Source organism: Desmodus rotundus, chromosome 3 (assembly GCF_022682495.2).
Source record: "Desmodus rotundus isolate HL8 chromosome 3, HLdesRot8A.1, whole genome shotgun sequence".
NCBI classification, from domain to species: domain Eukaryota; kingdom Metazoa; phylum Chordata; class Mammalia; order Chiroptera; family Phyllostomidae; genus Desmodus; species Desmodus rotundus.
In genome coordinates this window covers 9,422,102-9,438,331 of record NC_071389.1, presented here as the reverse complement: position 1 = coordinate 9,438,331, position 16,230 = coordinate 9,422,102, and the positions used below count along the sequence as shown (strand labels likewise).

The following is a 16,230-nucleotide window of genomic DNA, read 5'->3' as shown; positions in this document are numbered from 1 at the left end:
CCAGCAGAGGATGTGGTGGCCCTGGACTGCCAGGCCTTGCCCTGCCCAGGGCTCCCACCCCTCTGGCCTCTCCCGACTCCCCATCACCTCACACCTGTGCCAGGTCTCTCAAGGTCTGCTGCAGCCCCTCCCCCTCCTCCGCCTCCAGGGCCGCCTGCTCCTGGAGCTGCAGGGATTCCTGGAGTGGTATCGAAGAGACAAGGAGAGGGTGGTCAGCATCTCTGCCCGAATCTGAAACCCACTCATCTCCCTCCCTGGCCTCCCCGCCATCAGGTAACCCCAAGGCCATGGCCATAGTCCAGCCCCTTGGTAGACCTCACAGCAGCCCCAGCGCCCTGAGCAGACTAGGCCAAGAGAAGTACAGGGTCCCACCTCAGGTCACACGGCCTGTTGGGGTAGATCTGGACATACCACCTGGCCTGGCCCCAGGCAGCACCCTTGAGGGGTGTCCCTCTGGTGGGGAGGCAGCTGAGTTCCAAGAGAAAGAGCCCTGGGCTAGCAGGGTAAGGCATGAAGAACCCAAGCCTCGACTCCCCAGCTTACTGGCTCTGAGACTCTGAACAAGGATTTCCCTGTGGGCCTGGGGTTGCTCATCTGTGTGGTGGGGACTAGGCTGCATGGCCGCTGACAGGATGAAATGGGACAAAGGAGGTGGATGTGCTCACACTAAGCCTGGCACACACTAGGTGCTCAATTAATAAGGGGTGAAACAGTCTGAGTGGATAATCCAGGGCGGCCCAAGCAGCCCGGCCCTCACCCCATGTCCCTGGACCTGGCCAGTGCCCCATCCCACGCTGGACATCCCAAGGGTAGCTGCATCTCACCAGGGCCTCAAGCTTCTCGGTAAGGGCCTTGTTGATCCGATCCTTCTCTAGATTCTGGTTCTGGAGGTGCTCCACTGTCTGGGCCAGCTCTGTCACTCTGGAAGTGGGGGAGCAACAGAGGTGACTGGGAGACCCACCCCAGCTTGTCCTCTAATTTCCCGCTCTGTGTCCTGTATGCTTCCCTAAACCTGAGGCAGGGACCCTGAGGCAGGGACCCTAGGATTCGCCTCCCTGCTTGTACGGCCTTGAGCAAGTCACTGGTCTCTGGGCCTCAGGCTTCTCATCTGTAAATGAGAATGAGGCTGCCGCCTCCTTGTCTTCTGGGAAAGCACTCTGGGACTTGTCTAGGTTGCAGGAGCTGGGAGCAAATTTGGCATCAGAGGTTGAACTGCTTGTGATGTGCCCATGGCAAGAGCCCCCTGGGTGTCAGGCTTCCACTCTGCCAAATGGGGTGCCTCGGAAGACTGGCTGAGCTCACGCAGGGGAAGGGCCCGTCCCCAGTGACCAGATCCCCTCCTCCCCTGCCTCACATGGTACCTACCAGACACCCACCTGGCATTGAGGTCGGCCTTGTCCAGGTCACTCTGCATCTGCAGCTGGGCCAGGCCCTCCTCCTGGAGCACTTTATCCCGCAGCTGCTCCTCTAGCTGGGCCTGCAGCAGCGCCTGCTTCTCCAGGGCTGCCTCGGCCCGGCTCTCGGCCAGACGCAGGCCCGCACTCAGCCCCAGGCCGGCTTCCTGGAGGGCTCGTGAGGTCCGGGCCAGCTCCCCTCCCAGCTGCAGCAGGTCTCTGGTGGAGAGAACACAAGACATGCATGGGGTGGGGATCGGCTCCTTAGTGTCAATTAAAACGACACTGGAATGCCATTTGTCACTATCAGATTGGGGGAAAAAAGTCACATCACGCACGTGAGTGTGGGTGTGATGGTGGGGAAACAGCCCCGCCGCCACACCGCTGGCGGGAGGGCAACCACAAGGGAGGGCAGTGATAAAGAGGTCTGAAAATTACAAACAGATCAGCTCTTTCACCCGCCAACTCCACTTCTAAGAATTTATCCTACAGACATCCCAACATTGGGAAATGACCTGTGGACCAGGTGACCCACTGCAGCACTCCTCAGGTGAGAAATACCCTGGCGGCAACCTAAATGGCCACCGAAAGGGGACCGCTCTTAAATAAATCATGGTGAGTCCATTCTGTGGATGACTCTATAGCCGAGAAAAATGAGTGGGGAAGCTTGTCAGAGCCTGAAATGGAACCATCTCGCAGTTATAACTCAGCTGTACCACGAGGTGAAGCAAGCATCTTCGAGAACTGTGAAGATGAAATTCTACCAACAGTATATAAAAGGGTGTGTGGGTGAGATCTGCTGTATTTGCTTGTATAAAGTAATCCTGGAAGGTCATTTGGGAAAGTGACAGGTCACACTGCTTGCCTCCAGAGCTGACAGGAGTGTCTGGGGTTGGAGGTGGGAGGGGGCCTTTACACAGTACACTCTTTTGAAATTTGAACCTTGCGAATATGAGTTACTCCACAGTCAAATATTAAATTTTTAAAAAGATTTTTATTTATTTACTTCTTAGAAAGAGGGGAAGGGAGGGAGGAAAAGAGGGAGAGAAACATCGATGTGCGAGAGATACATCAATCGGTTGCCTCTCACACGTCCCCAACTGGGTAACCAGCCCACAAGCCAGGCATGGGCCCTGACTGGGAATCGAACCTGCGACCTTTTGGCTCACAGGCTGGCGCTCAATCCACTCAGCCACATCGGCCAGGGCAAATATTAAATTTTTAAATGCTAATTAAAACTAGAGCATATTTAAAATATACCGCGGAGGTTAAATCCTCTCCTTTCCTGAATGAACTGTACCCACTGGGTATCTCACATAAGGAGAGGAAGTGCCGCGTTAAGGAAGAACCCCAATCACTACATGCAGGAGTGACATGCGGGAGTGACAGAATGAGACGGTCACAATCCTGCAGCTTCGGATGAACATCTGGGCCCTGGCCTGGCGCATCTAAGGTCGCCAGTGCGCACAAAGAGACGCCCAGGCCTTCAGGGCCTGCTCGCGAAACCGCACACAGCACTTATGAAGGAGTCTTGTAAAAACAAACAAACAAAAAAACCCAAAAGAAATAAACAAAAGCCTGAACCTGAATCTGATCAAGTCTTAAATCCAACATCCACTCTACAGGAAATACAGCGGGCAGGGCGTGAAATGACACCACAGCACCAGACTATGGGAATCTCCTGGAACAACCGCCCCAGTTTCCCAAATAAATGAAAGAGACTTAAGGACACACCAACCCGTCACAGTCTGTGAGTATCTATGGATCTGGGCTCAAACGAACTGTGACGACAAAAAGTGAGGCAAACCATCTGTGACGCCGGTGGGCCCACCGGAGATCTGGACACATTGAATAGCTGATGATTTTAACAAAACCTCATTAATCAAACAGATTTTTAATGTACAAAAGGAAACGAATTGGTCTCCCTGCCTCTGCACCCTCCCCACAGCCTCCCCTGCTCAGAGACCAACAGGACCAAGCCCCTGCGGGGGGAGCCTCTGAGGCTCTCCTTTCCAGCCCCACCTCCCCTCGCCGGCTGCCATTTTCTCCCTCGGCCAAGCCTTTGCTCAGGCTGTACTCTCGGCCAGGAGTGCCCCAGCTCCCCCAGCTAAAATCCTGCCCATCTCTTAAGGTCACTGCGAATTCCACCTCCACTATGAAGAGCGTTTGTCTGACCTACGTCCCTTCCTCCCTCCCTCCCGTCCTTCTGAGCCTCGGGACATTCTCTGTTCCACTCCCACGTCTCTGACCACTCACTTCCTTGGTCTAGAATTTTGGGGTCTATTTCTTTTCATCAGTAGAGGTGGTGAGGTCCTTGGTAGCAGAAGCTGAATATTCCAGAGGATTAAAAGCAGGAGCTGCAAATCCCGACTCAGCCACTTAACCACTGGGTGGCCTTGGGAAGGTCACTCTACCTCTCTGAGCCTCAGTGTCCCCATCTGTAAAATGGGAACTATCACAGTTCCCACCTGACGGAGGCACTGTGGATATGAGATGGCATGAAATGTACAAAGAGCTTAACTCAAAGGAAACGCCTAGTAAATGCTGACTGCCATGACCGTGGTACGAATTCATTATTACTAGTTGCTTCTGCATCTCCAAGGGCCTGCCACACAGTAGGTGCACTGGGTTAAACTGAGGTTCAACTGAGGTGCGTTGAATTCAACTTCAAAAGCAGGGTTATCTCCCAGCTGCTGCTGCAGCTCCTCCCCAAGCACCCCCTCCGCCAGCCGGGCCTCACCTCTCCGTGCACAGCTTCACCTCGCTGACCAGCCGCCGGACCCCCACAACCTGCCTCCAGAGGAGGAGCAGGCGGCTGTGCTCGTTGCTGAAGTAGGCGTTGAAGGACTGGAGGGGAGACAGGCTGAGTGAGGGGCTGGAGGGAGGGCCCCACTCCCTCCCCAGCTCTGACCTTCCTGGAGGCACTGCTGCCCAGGGAGGGGGTCTTCCTATGGGCCGGGCCAGGGCCTGCACACAGGGCTGTGTCAAAGCTGTCACCCTCGCAACTCCCAAGCCTCCCTCTGGCACCGGGAAATAGGTTTCAATGCCTCTACCAGCTGCAAGAGGCAGTGAGAAAGGGCAGCAAGTGCTAGTACCTGGGTCTGCATCCCAGCCACATCACTGGGCAGGTTACTAAACCTCTTTTTAAAATGAGGATGGCAGCACCTACCACATTCAGTTATGGTGAGAAATAGTGGAGAAAATGAACACCTGGCACGTGGTACTTGTTCATCAAGGCTGACTATTATTATGACAACTATTGACCTCTCCTAAAAGGTGCATCTGGCCAGCAGGGCCCTCCCGCTCCTTTTCCTGAAGTCCGAGTCCCCACCACTCCGGTCAGACTGGACCCACGAGGTCCCCGCTGGCCTCCCAGTACCCCCATGCTCACCTCCTCCTCGCGCCTCCATGCCGCCTCCCGCTGTTCCAGCTCCTTGCGACTGCGTGTCCAGTCACTGGTCACCTTGCGAATGTCCTCACTCAGAACCTGATTGGCTGAATTTGCCTGGTCCAGTTGCTCTCTGAGCATAGCGTTCACCTGGGCCAGGCTGCTGCTCCTGGGTAGGACAAAGAGGGACCAGTGGGCTTGGGGCTGGGGAGGACCACGCTGCCCGCCACGCCCTTTCCCTGCAGCACCCCACCTCTGTTGCTCCTCCTCCAGGCGGATGAGGGTGCTCTCCAGGTCTCGGCTGTGCTCTGTGTCCTGGGTGGGAGGAGTGGGCATCAGGCTGGGCCCGGGGCGGGAAGGGCCAGCCCTGCCCTGCCCAGGCACCCACCCTCAGCCGCTGCTGCTCCAGCTCTGTGGACCTCTCCAACAGCTGCTGCTCCAGCTCTGAGCACTTCTTCTTGTACTGGAGAATCTGGGGACGGGTGAGGAGCGCACAGTTAGCCCTGGGGTGGGGGCAGGGCAAAGTGAGCACAGGGCAGGCAGGAGCAGGAGTGGGCAGCCCTGACCTTGGCCTGCAGCCGCTGCACAAGCTGGGCCTGCCGCTGCTGGCCCTCCTGGTAGGCCTGCAGCTTTCGCCGGTAGGAGGCCTGCTCCTCCTGCAGCTGCCTCCGCAGCTCCACGCTTTGCCGTACCAGCCCCCTGGGCTCCTGCGTTTCCAGCTCCCCAGACTCCAGCCGCACAGCCTGCTCCAGCTGCAGGGAAGGGCCCTGGGTGAGTGTTCTGGGCCTCTGCAAGGTAGGCACAGGACTCTGCAGGGGGCACCAGGCTGGGCCCAGACCCACAGTGCCTTTCAGGCACATTTGGGCAAGCCCAGGCTACAATGCACCTATACATAGGCTAATGCAGCCATGATGGACACACAGACGGGGCATGCGTGGACAAATGACGGCGCGTGCATGGAATGGACACATTCAGGCGGGCCCACAAACACGAGCATGCAAAACACAAAGAGGCAGCTGGGTGCACTGCCAGCCTCTCTTCCAAAACAACCAGCCCTGCTGGGGGTGAAGGTTAGTAGACCCAGGTCCATGCCCGTGTCTCCCCACCCCACCCCCCAACCCAAGTGGGCTCCGGGAAGCCTGGATTTGTGTTTCCCATTGCATCTTAGGTCTAGAACTGTGTTAGTGGCGTGTTCGTTGAGGCCATGAATTAACAGCATAAGCGTGTGTAAATACATTCAAACGGAGGCACTGAGGCATGCATGCATGTTGAGCTTGGAGACACGCACACACATGGCACACAGGTGGTGTCAAACGTCCCCGGGATGACACCACCAACTCCTCCACCAGCCCCCACTTCCCACACACACAGCGCTCAGATTTGTGGGTGCAGATGGTCTCATATACCATGTGACTTATTAACACTCTGAGCCCCAGCCCAGACGCAAGCCCCCACCTCTCCCTGACCTCATAGGCAGCCTCTGCTGTCAGCGCCCTTCCTCCACCCACCCCCCCAGGCAGCTAGCAGCCCCTTCGTCATCAGACCTGTGGGCAGAGGAAGGACGCTGCCTGGCTCTGGCTGCCCCCTACTAGCCTTGGAACACTGCCCCCCAGCCTCCTTAGGCACCTGCTGGTCCCACGGGACCCTTCAGCATCCTCCACCTGTTGGGGAGGCAACTAAGGGTGAGTGGGACTAACAGAGGAGGGACAGTGCCAAGGGGGAGCCAAGGGACGACAGCCCAGCCCAGCGGTCTCTAACACCGGCCCATACTCGCCATCTACAGCCCAGGCAGGGTACCCACACACCCACCCATGCCCACTCCTAAGAAAGCCAATGGCAAAGACAGCTCCCCTCACCCATGCTAACAACAGGGCCGAGCCAGGTAGCGGCAGGTGCAGGTTCCCTCCAGCTGCTCCCTGCATCGACCCAGTACACCTGGGAGATGCTCAATGAGCCGCTGAGAAAGCCGAAAATGACTTCGACTCCACCTCCCAACCCACCTGCCAGGCACAGCACTGGGGCAGAGTGACTCTGGCTATGGGAGCCACCCACAGGGAGGAGCTGCTGGGAGCTGCTTGGAGGCTTCACCTCAAGTCAGGAAAACGAGGTCTGAAGGGGCGAGAGGAGGGGGTATGCAGGAGGTTTCTGCCTGGAAGGTGGACAGCAGGCCCCAGCTAGAAGTCCACCTAAGTCAGGTGGCGGGCAGTGTCCGCCTCTGAGCGTGCTGGCGGCAACACCAAGACACTGAGTATGTCGGGCATCGAAGCGGATGTACCCCAGGGGTGTGAGTGGGGAGTGTTTTGTCCCTGTGTGTCTCTGTGACTGGGCCTTCATGGAGACCTGAGAGGTGGTGTCTATGCTTTGTGCGCCTGTGCGTACCTTTGGCTGTGTGTCCACGAGACACGAGACGATTGCTGTGTTGTCTGCAGAATGGGCACATCTCAGTGCTGTGACTGTGCCGCATCTGGGTGACACGTTCCACACCTGGGTGGGACAGTGTGGCGTCTGGCTGCGGGTGCAGCTTCTGCTGTGGGGAGCTTGTGTTTCTGTGCACCTGTGTATGTCTGCGAAGCGCCTGACCGTGGCCTGTGCTGTGTGGGTTTCAGACAGCTGTGAGGACCAGGTGCTGTTTGCTTCTGTGACTTGGAGGGGTTTGGGCAGTCGTTGGGCCCTCCACCTGCTGCCCCAGTGCTCCCAGCTGGGCCGGGGCCACTCCCAGCCATACCGATTGCACCCCTCACAAAACAGCCTTTCAATTTTACTTGTAATCCGAAAGGAAAGGGAGGCGTCACCAAGCTGGGATGAAAGAAGTTTACAGTCTCCCCTAGCAACAGCTGCCCTACTACTGTTATTATTCGAGTCACTCTGTTCAGGTTGCCATGGACACTGGGAGCCCAGGGGGTACACCCTGTGGAGCCCAGGGGGCGTGGCTACTCCGCCTTCCCATCCCCTCACCCAGTGCCGGCTCCTCAGGGACAGGAAGAATGGGGGTGGGCTCCACAGAGACCCTGAGGGCCTCCTTCTGAACTTGGAGGTGGCCACTGGAAGCCCCTGCCTCAGTTTCCCTATATGCAATCAACAGGACACAGATCCTCACCTCACCTCCACTTTTCCCAGGGATGCTGTGGGGCTTGGAGAGGCAGAACAACCTCGCTGACTGCCCCCCAACCCAGCCTGCATGCAACAGTCATGGCCACAGGGGCAGGCCCTGTCACCTACGGCCCAGGGACAGGTGGGCAGCAGGGACAGTGCCACAAGACCACAGACCGGGGCCTCATCCCAGCTCCACCGCTGCCCTTGGGCCTCTCACGCCCATGCCTGGGCCTGTTCCCCCATCTGCAAGAGGATGATCTCCAGGCTCCGATGTTCTCTGGGGACCACCCCCCAGGAAAGGCCTGGGGGTCATTCTCATCCAGTCCCTGACTCCAGGTGGGCTGCACTGTCACCATCTCAGGCAGAGGACAGTGAAGCACCAGGCTCACTCCACAAGCAGCCTCCTGGACACAGGATGGAATTTTCTAGACTTAACGCAGACTCCCCTCTCCTATGCTGTGTCCCCAGCCGCCGCAGCTGTGTCCCAGCAGAAAAAGGACCTGTCACGTCCCACTTCTGTCCTTCTTCCCTTCTCTTGCCAGCCCAGGGGTCAGTGCTGGCTTCACTGTCAGTCAGAAGCTGGCATTTAATAGGTAGCCCCCAGCCGGCCTCCAGCGGACTCTGTGCCAGGGGCCAAAAGCTGAGAGGCGTAAACTGGGAGGGGGTTGGTTCATGGCCCTGTCACCACCAGCAATGTGGAACCTGGGCCAGTTTGCCCTCCACACCCCCTGCAAACCCTGGGAAAACTAGCTCTGAGCTATCCCCAATGCTGGGGGCCACAGTGGGCCCCCCACCCTGGTCCTCTGCAAGTCCCAACAAGTCAGAGGTTTGTCCGGGCGGGCAGATACCAGGACACAGGCACAGCCCACAGGCACACTCAGAAAAGCACACCCCTCTTCCAACAGGGGTAGGCCATCCCCTGCATGAACAGGTCAGCCCAGGGGTCCTAGGACCACACAGGGGACCCTGGGCCAGCTTCAGTCTCCCATTTGCAACATCGGAGGATCATGTCCAAGGTCCTTCCAGCTTCCCAGGGGCCAGCTGCCCTCTGGAACTCCCAGCCCAATTGTCTCTTCCTGCACCCAAGAAACAAATCTGTAGTGTACAGCCCCGGGCTGGGGGTCGAGAGACTAGCCTTAACTGGCTGTGTGACCCCAAGCACGGTGCTTTCCCTCTCTGAGCCTCTGGTATCGCCTGTTAACTGAGCATCACAATGGTCCCAACCTTGGTGCATTAAATGTAAAGCACCCAACACTCGATAAAGGCACCTACTATTATGACTGAAATTAGCACGCACACATCTCCCATCTGCACATATTCTCCTTCCTCCGTGCAACTCTCCCAGGAGCTTTCAGCCACCATCAACTCCCCCGGGTCACCTCCCATGAGCCAGGAGGCCCAAGGATGACAGAGTACCCAGAACAACCTGCGCCCCTGGCCCTGGCCCACACCAACCCCCTAGCCCAGGCCCTGGGACCCCAACAAGCCTGCAGTGCAGGTTCTCAGGAATGGGCATCCCGTCTGGACTTGGAGGCAGGCCTGGCTTCTCCTTCCACCCGGCAGCAGGTCTGTGGCTGCCTGTGCCTACCTCAGTCTGACAGAGCGCAGCCGCTCTTGAGTGAACCCCAAGGCCCATGTAAATGGGAGAGAGGGAGATGCCCAGAGACTCAGGGGTGACAGAGACCTCCAGGGGGCTTACTCTCTGTGTTCCTCCAGCCCCAGGCAGGCCTGGGACAGACAGGAATGAAATACTCCCGGTGCCAGGCACTTTACCCCATTAGCTCATTGATTCCTCCGAACTCCACTTCATACAACCATCCCCACTACTGAAAACAGACTCGGAGAGCAGAGTGATTTGCTCAAGGCCATTCAGGTTGGCAGAGCCACGATTCGAACCCAGGCTGGCCTGAGGCCAGGCCCACCTTTTGCCAGGAGTGCAGGCCTGCCCTGGCCGTGTCCCTGACCTCCCCGGCCAGCCCTCAGCCCCCCACCAGCACCCACCCTCTCGCTGACCGCGTTGTACTTGATGGCCAGCTCATCGCGCTCAGCGCGGCTCTGGGCCAGCAGGTCCTCCACACGGGACAGCTCCTGCTGCAGCAGCTGGTTCTCTTCCTGCAGCGACAGCACTGATGCCATCTCTGTGGCTGACCGTGGGGCTGGAGAGGGACAGCAGACACATGATTGGCTTCCTCCTGGATGCAGGGGGACATCCACCCCCTACAGGTGCCCTACCCATCCTCGGAGGTAGGCAGGTGGACCAGGACCCAGGAGGAGCCTGGGTGGGAGTGGGTGTAGCATCAGGCCTCACAAACAGAGCTGAAGAACAGGGAGGTGGGCAAAGTGAAGGGCCTAGGGCTAGACTTAGAGTGGACACGGCTACAGCTGAAGTGTGGCCCTACCCGGCCTGGGAGATATGGGACGGAGGCTCGGTAGCAGCCATGAGACCAGGCCTCAAGTTCTAGCTCCTTCCTTCTCCAATTACTACTCTGCTCTGGACCTCGGTTTTGCTGATCTGTAAAACGGGAGGAACAGTACCCAGACCTGCCAGGAGAGCGGGAAAGCCTGACTTAGGGAAGGGCCTTGTGTAACTTCAGGGATCAAGGTAGCGTAGGTCGGGTCGTGAGCAGCAGCAGGAGGAAGAGGGAAAATGAAGGCCAGAGGGAAAAGGAACCCCATCCTGCGGGCTCCGCTTCCTCCTGGTCAAACTGGACCCATGCCGTGGGCCTCTAGGCCCTTCCGGCCTGGGCGCAGGCTCTCTCAGTCCCTGTCTGTGGCTCCCAGGGGTCACAACATCCCAGGTCTCCCAAGGAGGCTGAGACTGGACAAGGACCGTGGCAGAAACACCAGAAACACCACCAAGGAGAGCTGCAGACGCTCCAGCTGCAACTGTGTGTGCCCCCCGGCAGACACTCAAAGCGCAGATTCAGTTGTGAGCACCGCAGGGCCCATCAGTCGTCCAGCGGGGAGGGGCGGTACGAGGGGGGTGGGCAGTACCACCCCTTGGACTTCCGCAAGGCCCTGAGCTAAGCTGAACTGCCCTCCCCCTGTAATCTGGGGTTCAGCCAGCTCACACCTTTCCTGGGAGTGAATATGGCGTTTGGGGTTTAAGTCTTTGCAGCAAGGAGGGGACGCTCAGCCCTGCCTTCCAGCAGCAACGCTTGGGGAACACGTCTAGGGAAGTGACACTGTGATGTCTCCCCTTCCTCATCTGTAAATCAGTCCTTCCATCACAGGGTTGCACCTGCCAGCCCGCCAGGAGACATGGACGCTGCCACCACCGTCACCACCATTAAGGCTGAGGAAGGGCAGCGTCTGTGCAGGGAGGGGTGGTACCTGGGCTCTCAGGCTGGGAGAGGTTCCGGGTGACAATCTCCCTGAGGCGGGCAGGCAGGTGGGTGGGCTGGCAGTCCTGGGCCGGGTCCCGCACACTCAGGCCCCCCTCCCGGCCTGGGCCCAGGACGCTGCTCTCCAGTGTCTGTGGGGAAACAGAGAGGGTCTGAGGGGCACCTGGGACCCTGGGCTCCCGGACTGGGTGGGAAGGAGCAAAGTCCTGCTGCCCAAGATGTAGGTACCCAGGAGACCATCAGGAAATCCCCCAGACGGAGGAAAGCCTGGGTGTTTGAGTCACAAAAAACAAAAATAAAAGAAAACACGCCCCACGGCAAGACACTCTGGTGAACCTCCTGCCTGCCGTGAAAGGATGCCCCTGGAGGGCGGGCGAACCAAGCCCACAGCGGCAGCAAGGAGCTCTTGGGGCTCCAACCCACCTCTGACCTAGACGGGTGAGGATCCCTCTGTGCCAACCCTAAAATCTGGGAGGAGGGACCCCCACCCTCTGCAGGGCACTGGCACCAGAGAGCCACACTAGTGGAGCCCTGCGCGCCCCCAGAGTCAGTTGGGCTGGGAGCTGCAAACTGGGGCCCGTGCACCTCGCCACCACACCTCTCCCACCACTGGGCCCCCAGGACGCACCTACTCCTTCCAGAGCAGCTGGAAGGGGTGGGCACAGCCCTCAGGACCCACCTGGATAACCGTCTCCAGCGCCAGCTGGGCCTCCAACGACCCTTCCAGCCCCAAGCTCATGGGGGGAGGCTGTGGGCACCCCTCTCCAGGGCCCCAGACTAGCTCAGTCCAACCGGCTCACCCCACTGCCAGACTGCTGTGCTGAGCACTGGGCAGATTAGGCTTAAATCTGGTGCCCCCATGTGACCACAGCGGGGGGAGGGGTTGGGGAGGGGGAGGGGTGGGAAAGCAGAGGAGGAGAGAAAATCAAGGCGGAGGGGAACAGAGGGAAGACGTAGGATATAGAGGGGGAGGGGAGTAGAGAGAGGAAGAGGTGGAGTAGAAAGGGAAGGATGGAGAGGGGGAAGGGGAGGAAAGGGGGGGAGGGACCAAGAGGAAAGGACTCCCAACACACAAACACACAAACACACATACTCCCCACCCTGCCCAACTGCTGGGTCCTAGAGCCCTCCAAACTCAGGGGCCAGGGTCAGGGGTCAGCATCCAGGAGACAGGAAAGGCCAGAGTCTTGAGAGTTTGTTAAGAATGTACAGGGGCGGGCAAATGTAGGTTTACAGTTGTAAGTGGGCAGAGCAGAGAGTTTATTCTTCTATTATTATTTATTAATTATTGTATTATTTCCATACAAACAACTGTAAGCCTACTTTTGCCCCACCTGTATTTAAGGGTGTTGGGTGACTTTTCCAACCCCAGTGCAGGGCGAAGAGCACAGGCTGTGGAACAGCCCAGACAGGGCGAGGAACTGAGTCCGTCCCCCGCCTGCTGTGTGCCCCAGGGAAAGCAGCTCTGCCTCTCTGAGCCTCAGTGTCCTCGTGTTAGATGTGGATGATATTGGCACCCATCTCAGCGAGTTGTCGGGGGATTCAACAAAAAATATCGTGTGGGCATAGACAGCGTGTGACTCAGTGCCGGTCCACAGTGAACATTCAATAAACGCCGATTTTGTTCATTAAGAAACCCAAAATGTACAGTCCCTGTAACCCAGGGCTCTGGGGCTCAGCTGTCCACCCACTGCCTCCCACTGTCCTTTCCCTGTGGCAAGGAGGCTATACAGCCAATGGGTCAGGCCCACCACTCTGGAGTGGGTCACAGCTGGGGCCACATCCGCGTCTGCTCTGCCACTCGGTAGTATGATTGTGGACGACGTATCTTCTGAGCCTCAGTCTTCTCATCTCTAAAATGGGGCCTATACTACCTACCACACAGTTGGGAGGATTAAATGGGTTGGAAGGTGTAAGGGATTAGACCCACAGCGGGCCATGTAGTGAGCAGTTAGTGAATGGCAGCTGCTGTCCCCGCATTGTGCGCGTGTTCCTGCTACCTCTGGGCCCTCACCTCAGCCTCAGGGCACCCACAGGAGGCATATTTGCATAACCTCATTAGATCCTCAACTCAACCCATTTCCAGACGAGAAAAATCAAGGCTCAGGGAGGTAGGGTGTTTACACTTCAAGGCTCTACCACTGCGTCTAGGTCAGACCGAGGAATGCAGCAGGTACAGCATAAATGCACATTCTCCAACTAGGGAACCCGTTCTGCAGATGGAAACCAGGAAACAAGGCACACCAGGCCGAAAAGATGAGTGCCACCAAGTTTCCATGGCAACCAAGGCCAGATTTAGGCAAAACTAAACTCAGCCAGAGGCAGACCGCTGCCGCTACAAAACCCTGGGCCTCCCTGTTCTCTACCTCTTGACAGCCCCCAGAAACACCGCTACAGGCTGCACACACCCAGAGCAGGGGTGGGCCACCAACACCCCATGCCAGGACCTCCACCACCTACTTGCCCAGCCTGGCAGACAATGGGCTCAGGATGTGCCCAGTGAGTTGAACTGAATCATTCTGTGCTTTCTCCAGCTAGTGCTTTAGAGATGGGGAGAAGGAAGCAGGATGCCAGAACTCCGGGCACTGGCTGACACCAACCCTTGGCTCTGCCCACAAAGTTCTGCCCTAGAGCCCTACTGGGCTCTCTAAGTCCCAAGAAATCCTATATAAGCCCTGTACATATGTAGAGTTCTCCAGTGCCTGAAGCTCCCATCCAATTCTCAAAACAATGATAGAACTCCTCATAGGAATTCCAAAGGGCTGGATGTTAGACGTTCAGCATCTGACTGCCGGGACTCCAAACGTGGCTAGGACTCCCCACCAGAGGTGTGACCCTGAGCCAGTGCCTTTGCCTCTCTGAGCCTCAGTTTCCTTATCTGTAAAATGGGATAACACAGGGCCTGATTCTATCATGAGGATTAAGTAAGATGGTCCGTGCTTAACTCTGTGCCTCGATATGGTGAAGCAGAAGATGCTTTGTGTTCATCAAAACGTATTTTCGATTTTTAAAGGAAAATGGCTAGAAGCCATTTCCCAGACTCCCTTGTAGTCAGATGCGGCCATGTGGTCAAGTTCTGGCCAGTATAATTAGAGCAGAAAGCACACGTGCCGCTTCAGACTTGGCCCATAAAAACCTCCCATGAGGAATGATCTCCTTGCCTGTCCAGCAGCTGCAAGGAGATAATGCTGAGGTCCTGGGGTCAGAGCCACAAGCTGGAAGGGGTCTGGGTCATCATGTAGAAAGCCACCTGCCAAACACCCAACACGACTTTTCATGAACAAGAAATAAACTTCTGTTGTGTTGAGCCTTGGAAGTTCCTGGGTTTCACTATCAGCTCATATTGTCTTAATCACACTATACACTGTTAAACCGTGGGCAGGTGTTGGCTACGCTTCACGTTATCATTCCTACCACTAGTATTATTGGCTTCCCAGTGCCCAGTCTAGAGCCTTGTGCCTGGCACACAGTAGACAGATGCTCGGCCACTGTCTGCAGATCTAGAGGCAGGAGCTAGCCAGAAAGTTCCTCAAAGGTCACTCTGAGCTTCAAACATGCCAGCTGCTCTTGCCCACTTACCCCTCCTTTATTCTCCAGTTGCTGACTAGAAACCATAACAAAAATACTGAACCAGCCACGAGCCGGGCCCTGTGCCCAATACTTTGCATCTGTACCTTATCTGTTTTAACCTTCCTGGCAGCCCTGTCTACCCGCTTTACAGATGACGACACCAAGGCTCGGTGAAGCTAAATACCTTGCTCAGTGTCACCGTCCAGGAAGGGTGGAAGCCACAGGTGAGACCCCGGTACACCTGGTTCCAAGGTGGCAAACAAAAACAGCGATGGCTACCGTGTGTAGTGCTCGCTGTGTGCCCGGCATCACCACCCTGGCCACTGCCATCTCTTGCTTGGACTGCTGAGGCGGCTCCTCACAGGTCGCCCTGCTTGCCCTCTTGTGCCCTTACCCCTGTCTAGTCTCACACAGTCACAATCACGTCCCTCTTCTGTTCAATATCACCCCACCCCCACCTTCCAACTGCCTCCTACCACTCAAAATAAAATTCAAGGTCCTGCCACAGCAAAGAAGAGGGCCTGCCTCTCCCACACCATCTCCTTCCCTCCCCCCTCACCTGCCCCACGCCAGCACTGCAGGCCTTCTTGATTCTCCAACACACCAGACAGGCTCCCACCTTGGGGCCTTTGCACCTACCATTGTCGCTGCCTAGAATGCTCTTCCCCCTTCCTTCCATGGCTGACTCCTGCTTGTCAACCAGACCTTGGCTCACAAATGGCACCTCTGAGACTGCAAACCCTGACCTCCCAGCTAAAGCAGTTCCTGACAGTGGTCACTCGCTGTCTCTGCCAACACGTGTGTTGCGTGTCTCCTCCAGGGGCAGGGACCAAGCGGGCCCTGTTCACTGCAGTCCCCACAGTGCCTAAGGCCAGAGCTCCATGAATAGCTGCTGAGCAAGTGAATGAATGCTGAGAGACAAATAATAGCATAGGAAACTAAAAGGAAAAAAGAAAAAGAAACAATCTCCCTGGGCTTTGACAGGGTCGGTCATACTGGGCAAGTCCTGGCCACGGGTGATGCCCACAGCCTGCGTGTCTGGAAAGGACTCCCACTGAACACATATCCAGCATCTGCTGCATCCCAGGAGGTCAGGGGACTCCTGGTGAAAGGGGTGCGTAGTCTCCAGGAGGGGTGGCCATCCCCAGGGCTTGAGAGGACGACCGGAGAAGAGGAGCCGGTCAGAAAAACCCCCAAGACCTAGCGGTTCTGACTTCTGAGGTCTTCTCCTGACTGAGGAGCCCAGTCTGGGTCCCTTAACCTCTGGTTTGCTACCGGTTTATTTACTGAGGAACTGTTATGAGTTCAGCTAAGGAATAGGAAATCTCAGATGAAAACCAACAGAGGGTACCCTGGCTTCAGAGGGAGCTGGGGTGACTGGCCACCGCAGGGTCAGAAATCCGCCCAGAGCACTAGCCTCTTCGGTTTGCATACAAATCCA

At 57.1% G+C, this 16,230-nt stretch overlaps 1 protein-coding gene across 4 annotated transcripts in view; it reads right to left on the bottom strand.

The window, feature by feature from the left end:
- CROCC (ciliary rootlet coiled-coil, rootletin) overlaps positions 1 to 12,060 on the bottom strand; it is a 36,935-nt gene extending 24,875 nt beyond the window's left edge. Inside the window, exons 1-11 of one of the 4 annotated variants that reach the window (XM_053920786.2) lie at positions 11,899 to 12,060; positions 11,209 to 11,350; positions 9,877 to 10,031; positions 5,349 to 5,534; positions 5,171 to 5,254; positions 5,036 to 5,097; positions 4,786 to 4,951; positions 4,135 to 4,241; positions 1,377 to 1,613; positions 825 to 921; positions 95 to 178 (exon numbers count right to left, since the gene is read on the bottom strand). In XM_053920786.2, the coding sequence (XP_053776761.1) occupies positions 95 to 178; positions 825 to 921; positions 1,377 to 1,613; positions 4,135 to 4,241; positions 4,786 to 4,951; positions 5,036 to 5,097; positions 5,171 to 5,254; positions 5,349 to 5,534; positions 9,877 to 10,031; positions 11,209 to 11,350; positions 11,899 to 11,958 (1,380 nt within the window). In that variant the 5' untranslated portion in view covers positions 11,959 to 12,060. The remainder of the gene's footprint in view (positions 1 to 94; positions 179 to 824; positions 922 to 1,376; positions 1,614 to 4,134; positions 4,242 to 4,785; positions 4,952 to 5,035; positions 5,098 to 5,170; positions 5,255 to 5,348; positions 5,535 to 9,876; positions 10,032 to 11,208; positions 11,351 to 11,898) is intronic. The other 3 variants (XM_053920785.2, XM_045190570.3, XM_053920787.2) reach the window with 3 other exon arrangements.
- Positions 12,061 to 16,230: the final 4,170 nt, after the last annotated feature.